Here is an 8,911-nt window from a genome sequence, read left to right on the forward strand (position 1 = left end):
TTGTCACCGACAACAAAAATAAAATGTTTTTCTCGTTGTAAAGAAAATATTTAAAAATATATTGTTTCTCTTTCTGGAAAGTTTGGCAATTCGATATGTGTGCCTGTGTGTGTGTTCGGCTTCGGTCGATCATAGTTGATTTCATGTGAGTCATATCTGGCAAATGTAATTATTTGCGCAAGCATGACGCGACGGATTACTTATACTTTGTTTACTATTCACCGTCAGCTTCATGTAAATGATTGTATGCATAACAAATTAAGTACTAAGGATATTTTCTGAGATTGTGAATTAACAAAACGCTTTCTTTTGTCGCGCAAGAATTTCACTAACTTCCGAAATGGAAAAAAACCCACATAAGACTATTCGTTTATTGGGCAATTTGTTGTTTTGCACATTATGTGTCATTACGTCCCTAGGGTAATAGTTTGATATCTGAATACTACATCTCCTGATCACTTTCGTTAAAAAGAATAGATACGCCTACTTATGTAATTTTCTTTTCCGTGAGTCTAATATAGGAATCTGGTGTGCGCAACCCGAATTATTCCGCGAGGCACATACACAATATAAAATATGGCCATGTACATGTATCACGGAGAAAAAATCCCACATTCCTAGACGTTGCTTGAATATGGGCTAATAATGTCATTTCCAAGGGACACGAATTGATATGCTGCAGCAAAAGAATAAACCGGCAAAAGAATTCAAGCCTCGGAAAGTATCACAGTCTAGACACGTTTAGGTTTGGAACGAGACTTTCACGTTCTACCAGTCATCATATAAACTGAATTTAATTACCTGGGACTTTATATCTTCATTAGATCAAATTCTAGATAATGTATTTGTCCATATTTAAAGTTATTTTACAATGTACTTGAGATTTTATTTCTTTGCAAAATATTTTTTAACTGTACCTTGAGTGGCATTGATTCTATGACACTGTGGACAACCCTCTTTTTTTTTTAAATTATCATTGTAAAGTTTGTTTTTCAAAATCTGCTTTTGGATTTCGAATTTTTTTCTTTCGGATGATTTTGTAGACATCATTATTTTTAAAAAAAAAAAAATGTGAAACGAAATTGACGTTGTATTCAGTGTAAATGTACACATTTATAGGTTTTAAGTTAAAAAAAAAAATATTCTACTTAATAAAGATAAACATAAATACGTACATGTAATTATCACAAGAAATGTACCTTTGATGTTGTTGTTTGATATCTATAAATGGATTGTATTACTGTGAATAAATACGAGTTGAACTACAAAAACTATCTTTTGTATTCGTTATTGAAAACAAAACGTTTGTAAGCATTACAGAAACAATCAATAAAATTGTTAACGTGTCCTTTATAGAAATCTTGAATGTTGAAATAGAATATATGGAAGAATCTTTATTTTCTAGAACAAAAAGGACTTTCGAAAGTACCCTTAGCTTAAAACCGGGATCTATCTCTGCACAGGTGGAATTTACGTCATTCTGTCAACTGAATGATGACTGAAAGGTCTGGAAAGGTTACTGAGTCAATCAGTCACCTTTCAGTTAACTCAGTGGCAGGGTTTCATCCTGTGCTGTTTTCTGTATCATAATCCCAGATCCTATAAATGTATAACATTCGTATATTGTATAAAACTGGTGGTTGTATGCGTTTGAAAACCATTTGATTTAATTTCATATACTAAGATTTTTTTTTTATATAAACTTGTTTTAGTAAGTAAATGTTTAAGCATTCCCAGAGATTTTGAAAAATATTAATTTACTGATATAATGCATTTCGCTTCAAAGAGATTTGCGTACTTTGTATTGTAATTGATGGGTTTTTTTCTTTAAAAAGATATAGTTTTCATATAATTCTATAAATAATGCTGTAATGTGAGAAAGAGAAAGAAAGAGTAAAGGGGGAAGAAACCATGCCCACATGTGTACATTAGCTAGAATTATGGCAAATGTAATAAATAAAACTTTTGCTCTCACTTCAAAAAGAGGAAATCGAGAGGTTTACGGGGGGTGGGGGTTGTGTGAAAGCTTTAAAGAGCTTTTATATAAGTCATGACCATATAGAAATTAATTTCCGTAGCATTATTAAATAGGTTCTATGCGCACAACACCAGAGTCGTACAACAAATTTTACCTACTTGAAATCGTATTCGTTAGAAGGATACATATGGTTATTTTCTATAGAGATAAATATGTTGACATGTAATTTATCCGGTTGACTACATCAGTAAGTTGCATCTCAATATAAATAAGCTGCAATTCAACATAAATAAGTTGCATATATAAACATAAATAAGTTGCATGTCAACATGTCTTCATAAAACCAATGCTCATTTTTATATACTTATATTATGTATACATTTATATTTCTAATTCTAATTTCTCAAATGTGTTCATTTGCCATGATCACTATGGCCGTATCCGTGAAGATGTTCCGTCGCTTTGAAAAGCTGACAAAAAGTAATGGAAGTGTATTGATGCATTATTTTTTTGAAAAGAGAGAGAGAGAGAGAGGTCATTGAATTAATTTATCATAAATAGAAATACAAAGATATTGATTTCAAAATTTAAATCTTTGGATACTGTGAGCTTCAATCACACATTAAAAAAGCTATTTTAAATATTTTTTTTCCTTTACAAACTTACTTTATCCAAGCAATCCACAAATTGTTGACGAGCCATTCAATATTCATGAAAAAAAAATAGAAAAAGAGAAAAATCTGTCTCATCTTTCGATGACTTGGCAAATCTGATGAATAAAAAATGAAATCCCTGCTCTCTTTTCAAAAGAAGACAAAGAGTTATTTAAGGATATCCGATCCTCAGCCAGGAAGGATAATACTTTAAGCTAATCTTTAATTCAAAAAGTCTCAAAATGAAGCTTAAATATGAAATATTTTCATGCAACAATTTTCATTTTATGCATTTCAATGTAATTCAAGGTTCTTTGAAGTTTTAGGAACAGTCTTTTAAAACGTTTTTATTTTTACACTATAAAGATATGTTAAAAATACAGATTTAAAGATATCGACCTTTCCTTTAATTTAGCCTTAGATACCAATGCTAATTAGCATGATATGAAATTAGAAATGATGTATGGTGTTTTGCAATGATAGGGAACACTTTATAAAGTATGCATTATTAAATAATTGAAGTACATAGAAGAAACTAAAGTATTGTATAAATAAAAAAAATTATGCAATTTTCTTTAACTGCCTGATTACCTATAGATTTTTTATCCTAAAATGTTTTGTTCATAAATTTCCAATTAAAAAATACATAGTAGGTGTCTTTATTCGCATTTCCTGATAATTTATTTGAGCTTTGCTAATTTTTCCTATATAATATGATTAACTTTACTGATGAAGTTTGAAAAATTACCGTGGGTAAATTCACATTACTTTGAGAATTCAGAGACATTTTTGTGAGCATTTTCAATTACTCAATGCGTGAGGATCGGTCTACCTTAACTTAGACTGTCTATAAATTCATGGACAGAATAGAATTTTTTTTAATGAGTAAATTTCGATTCAAAGTACGATACATCCCCCCAAGCAATCAGTTTTCAAAACAAGTCTCTGATAGATTAATGTAGTAGTTTGGAATTTACATGCAATAGATTCTGAATCTGATAGAGAGCACATGTAATTAAAATCCTTACTTAGCAAAGAGAGGACAGATAAACTTATCAGATCCGCCAAAGTTTGGCAAATGGTGGAAAAGATGGTGAATTATAAAAAAAAAAAAAAAAAAAAAAAAAAAAAAAAAGATACGCACACCTAATTTAGCCTGCTTGTCATTTTTTGACTACTTAATTTTTTTTTCTTTAATAAAGTTTGAAATATTTGATTGGGACAATTCATTATACATCTTGCATTATTAAATTTTAGATCGCATTTCGATTTAAATTTGACCTACAGTGTATAAAATATTTTATCGAATCTGGTTTCTTGTTTGGGGAAATCTCCTAAATATTATTTAACATTCTTTGCAAAAATAGCTCTTTTGTAAATATATGGTTTTGTCATTATGCATGTGAAATAAATTATTATTTGAGGCTTTTATTTCGTCTGACGAAATTCTTTTGAAGAAATGAAATAAATTCGTGGAGGTATTTCAATGACATTTGGCACTGGTAACACCTCACGTTTTCATACAAAAACTATAATAAGAGTATATTCCATTTATGTTGTTTCAGTATTTTGTTATGCTAAACATGTACACCATCCTTCAAATCGCGCATGTATACAGATGAGCAGACGCATCAGAGCGTTATCATAAAGTGAAAAAATAAGAATGGGAACTAACTGAAGTATTCATACACACATGTGTATATTTATATCTCTAATCTCGACAATGTACTTATTTGCCATGTCCACTATGTCCGTGGCCGTGAAGGTGTTCCGTCGCTATGAACAGCTGGAAAAAAGATCAGACATGTATGAATCGATGATTTTTTTTTAAAAGAGAGATTGAGAGATGTCATTGAATAAACATTAATTGAAATACAAAGGCGTTGGCTTTATAAATCTCTTCACGCACTGAAAAAAATGACACTTTTCTCTTATTTTAAATCTTACCTTAACCCAGTAATCCACAAATTCTGGACGTGTAACTTGTCCATCACCTTCAATATGAAGTTTATTCTTTTTAAATAATGTCAGAAACATGAGACGGTGAAAACCACCACCGACAATAAACTCCCTTGTTACCAAAAATCCAAGAATACAGATTTATTCACAAAATGTAAACGAAAAATGTGCAATTATTTAAAGCAATTATTTAAACACCTATTTTTCAAATTCCCTCTTGTGTATTGGTGAAGAAGAACTTATCTCAAGATTTAGCAATTTTATTATAATACAATTTAGATTTCTATATTGAACCTGGAAGGAATATCCCATTTAGCATGAATGGAAGGCTAGTATTAAATAATAATAATAAAAAAAATGAAAAACAGGATTTCAAATATTTTTGATCAATTAATGTGCACAAATTAAACAAACATTCCATTCAGCGAGAAGCAATACTCAACGTCAAATAAAATAACGAAGTATATAACTTTGTTATGTCTATTTCTTTTCAATCCTAGTAATAGCAATGAATCTCATTTCAAAAACAATCGTTCATTTCACTCGACATTTTTCTCGAATAAAATTAACGTCCTGAACTTACTGTCAGCATCTAGTTTGGCATAATACATATCATAATCGTGATGATCAAGATGGTGGTCACCGGAAACATCATAATCATCGTAGAGCGCATGTGCAAAGTCGTGGAGTTCGGGGGTTGTAGTTGTTACGTACGTTGTATACTCATGGCGAGAAACACGACCATCCCCTAATTGATTTTTGATACAAAAATAGTTTGTGGTACTGAACATTATAAGACGATAGTATATCACTTTTATAAACCACTTTTAGTAGTATTTTAAAAAGGTTATAGTTTGTGCAAATAATACATAATACGTGTAATACCGGAACTAAGTACATACTTGATCGTTCAAAGCAACTATACACTTTCTTTTAATATCTATTCTAGCTACAATAAAAACTATTAATACATAAGTGATGATCAATGCTTACCGTTTGCGTCATACTTTTGGAATTCCTGTTCTAGCTCCTCGCGGGAAAAGATGTGATCATGGTTGAAGTCGGATCCATTGAAAAGAAGCTCGGCAGAATGGTCGTAAGGACGAAAGTCTACCCTAAAAATAAACTCATTTGTGAATAATACCTAAGAACACTAATCTTCAACAAGTCTTTTGGCGATAATTACTTTAAATTATGCTTTAGTGTCAATTCTATCATTTTAATTTTGATACATCATATATGTAATAATAGAGTAATTCAAAGCATTTTTACTATGGATTTTAGATTGTAATATTTTATGTTCTCCAATTCATAAGTGCACATTTTTCATATCTAACAGTCTAATGCAACTATTACTTGTATATTTACTTGTTATTTCCAAATTTTACATCTCTATCATCGAATTTAAGAAATTTTAAGCCTTGAAATCTCAAAAATGTTCTACAATAAAGTTTCATAGTAAATCAAAGTATCAAAGTGCATTTAATATAGTAGACTATAGTGAATATTTCTTAGGGGAGGTTCAGTTTTACTAATTCAAAGTTCCTGGACTTGTAATGCACTTGAAACGGATTTGAAAAGCCAAATGTCAACCATTCATTGATATGTGAGCATCCATCGAAATATTAGCTAATACACATTTTAAAATGTTTTAATATTTGGAAATCAAACAGAGCTTGAGACATTCTTGTAAGGCAGCTGCCTACAACCTTGATCGAAGCGACACCAATGTAATGTATACTCCAGAAGTTAATTCTTACTGAATCAACATGGCCAAACCCTCTGTTGTATATATTTCGTTTTCTTAGCTTTGTGTTTTTGAAGTGTTTTTGATTTGTTTTTACACTGACCACACTGTACATACATAAGTTTAGCTTTTGTCATTTTTTTTTCTTGGATAATAATGAAAGCCCTCCTAACATTTTTTTTATTTGAACCACAATCTTTTCCTGCTCAATTGATAAAGGATCAGGAAGATAAATTTGACAAAATGTGAAAATGGATTATAAACAAATTTTTTTCCACTTTACTCAATTAACATTTTCCTAATAAATTCCCTAAAAGCTAGAGACTTAGTCACAAAAATCAGAAAAAATTAGGCAAATTTCAGATTTCTGACAAACTTTATATCAAATATTGAACCTAAAAAATACACATTTAAATTAATCTTGCAAAATTATTGTCTGCAATGGATTGAGGGGCTCCATTTATTTAACAATAATTTTAAAATTCTATTGTACCTGTACCACCTGTACTATTTCAAATGAATGTTTTAATTTATTGTACATTGAATAAACAGATACGAAACACGTTTCACGTTTCAGAACATTGCCACGACTACACCCACAGTATACAGTAAATGTGCAGAATAAGCATGACGTGGACGCACGTTCTTTGCCTACGATAGCACGAATATTGATAAGACAGTTACAAAATCACCCGTCATACAAAATTTGTTAAGTAACATTTCAGCACCGGAAGGGTCAAAGTTTAACAAGAGTGCAGATTGGTCAAACGTAAGCATTACTCATCGCTCAATGTTCATGAATGTTAGAACTACTTCAAAAAATATATGATCCATGTGCTATATATATCAGATTCACTGAAAAATGAATCAAGTATATGTAGACCCACATTGGGTATTTGAACTTAAAATTTAAAACTATTCATTATTTTCATGAAGTAAACTACGTTTCATTATTAATAGAGGCTATGATAATCAAAGGTGTTACTTATGTTTAAATCTACATGGAAATACTATACGTTTACATTTCAGAGATGAACATTACTGATCTCGATTACCAAAGAAGTTCTATAAATGCAATGTGCAATGCGCGCGCGCACACACAAACACACCCTCACACACACACCCTCACACACACACCATCACACACACATTCTTTTGGGCAAATATTTCTCTCTGAGAGTTGCTTTGAGATATTTTTTATTCTGAGATATCCACGGTAATATAGTGTTTTATCTTGTAGATCCCAGCACAAAAATGTCTCATTGACCGTCAACTAGTTTGTCAACTAGCAATCAACTAGTGGTCAACTGAATACATGGTAACAGTTGACCACTGGGAGTTGAAAGCCTTTCTGAATATCTTCTATCAGCGTTGCTTAAATAGTGAGTTGGCTGTTAATTGTCTCCTTTTCAAAGATTTTTATGCAAGGTGAACCGTTAGTTGAATGTTAATATTTAGAAAATTATATGCACTGTCCACTTATTGTGCACTTGAACTTCGTGAAATTCTGTAGAGGTAACTATTGTTGGCCACTCAGAGTTAGTAAAGCTCTCAGACTGTATTCAATGTGAAGTTACATTATTTTGGGATAAGAGTATGGAATTCCATAATTCTTACAACAACCTAGATTTGAATTCTAATAGCTATATAGCATGTCAATATGTGACATGAATTCCAAAGACTTGTCATATTAATGTCTTGTTTCTTTCGTGGAAAAAAATAGATAAGTCATGACAAGGATACAGTCGTTTCATTATCATTTTGTAAAATTACTAGTAATGTCAATGTTGTATTCTTTAAAAAGCATATAATTAAAATGTATGACATTATACATGTAGTACTGGGTCCGCATACTTTTGACTATTTTGAAAAAAGGTAGAGCCACTCAAACTTTTCAAAGATCAGTGCATGCTCCAAAATTTCAAAGTCCGCATCAGTTGGTTTTTAATGGAGCTGACCTAAAGGGCTTTCAACAATGGTCAATAAAAATGAAGGAGTATTCAACTTCAACGGTGGCCAACTGCACCGAAAATTTAGCATCATTTATCAGTGGTTAACGTAAATATAGCAGTATTCAACAGTAGTAAACTACACGGAAAATATAGAAGAGTTCAAGAGTTGTCAATTGCAAAGAAAATGATAGAGCGTTCAACAGTGGGTAACTGTTCATGTTTTAAAACAAAACCTTATTGTAATGTTACACTAACATTGTATTATTGCATTAAATTACTATATGTTACATTCATTTAATAAATTGTTGAGATGGCTTACTCTATTTTTGTGTCAACATACTTAATCGTACGGTAGATTCTTTATGATGACATTATCTTATTGAAGTCTTTAATTAACTTTCTGTGAAATTTTAATTGAATTACTGTGTTGTTACACTGACGTCTCTATATGAGTGAAAAATTCTCGAATGGGACGTAAAACAACATACAATCAATCTGACTATCAGTATTGTTACATTAACTCACAGCTGGCTTGCTACTTTGACTTTTTATATTGTACATTAACTTACTGTACAGCAAGGGCTAATCCTACTCCCCAAACTAAAAGAGCTATCTTCCACAT

At 31.0% G+C, this 8,911-nt stretch overlaps 1 protein-coding gene across 1 annotated transcript; it reads right to left on the reverse strand.

Moving 5' to 3' along the window:
- Positions 1-4,306: 4,306 nt before the first annotated feature.
- Positions 4,307-8,911, reverse strand: LOC133192817 (uncharacterized). Its single transcript, XM_061328825.1, has 5 exons — positions 8,859-8,911; positions 5,584-5,705; positions 5,174-5,338; positions 4,579-4,625; positions 4,307-4,417 (listed from the first exon to the last, which is right to left on the reverse strand). Exons 1-5 carry the CDS (start codon positions 8,909-8,911, stop codon positions 4,361-4,363), a joined length of 444 nt encoding a protein of 147 aa, XP_061184809.1. The 3' UTR covers positions 4,307-4,360.

This window comes from Saccostrea echinata, unplaced genomic scaffold (genome assembly GCF_033153115.1).
Source record: "Saccostrea echinata isolate AGI-Se365-2 ecotype Australia unplaced genomic scaffold, CSIRO_AGI_Sech_v1 ptg000025l, whole genome shotgun sequence".
NCBI lineage: Eukaryota > Metazoa > Mollusca > Bivalvia > Ostreida > Ostreidae > Saccostrea > Saccostrea echinata.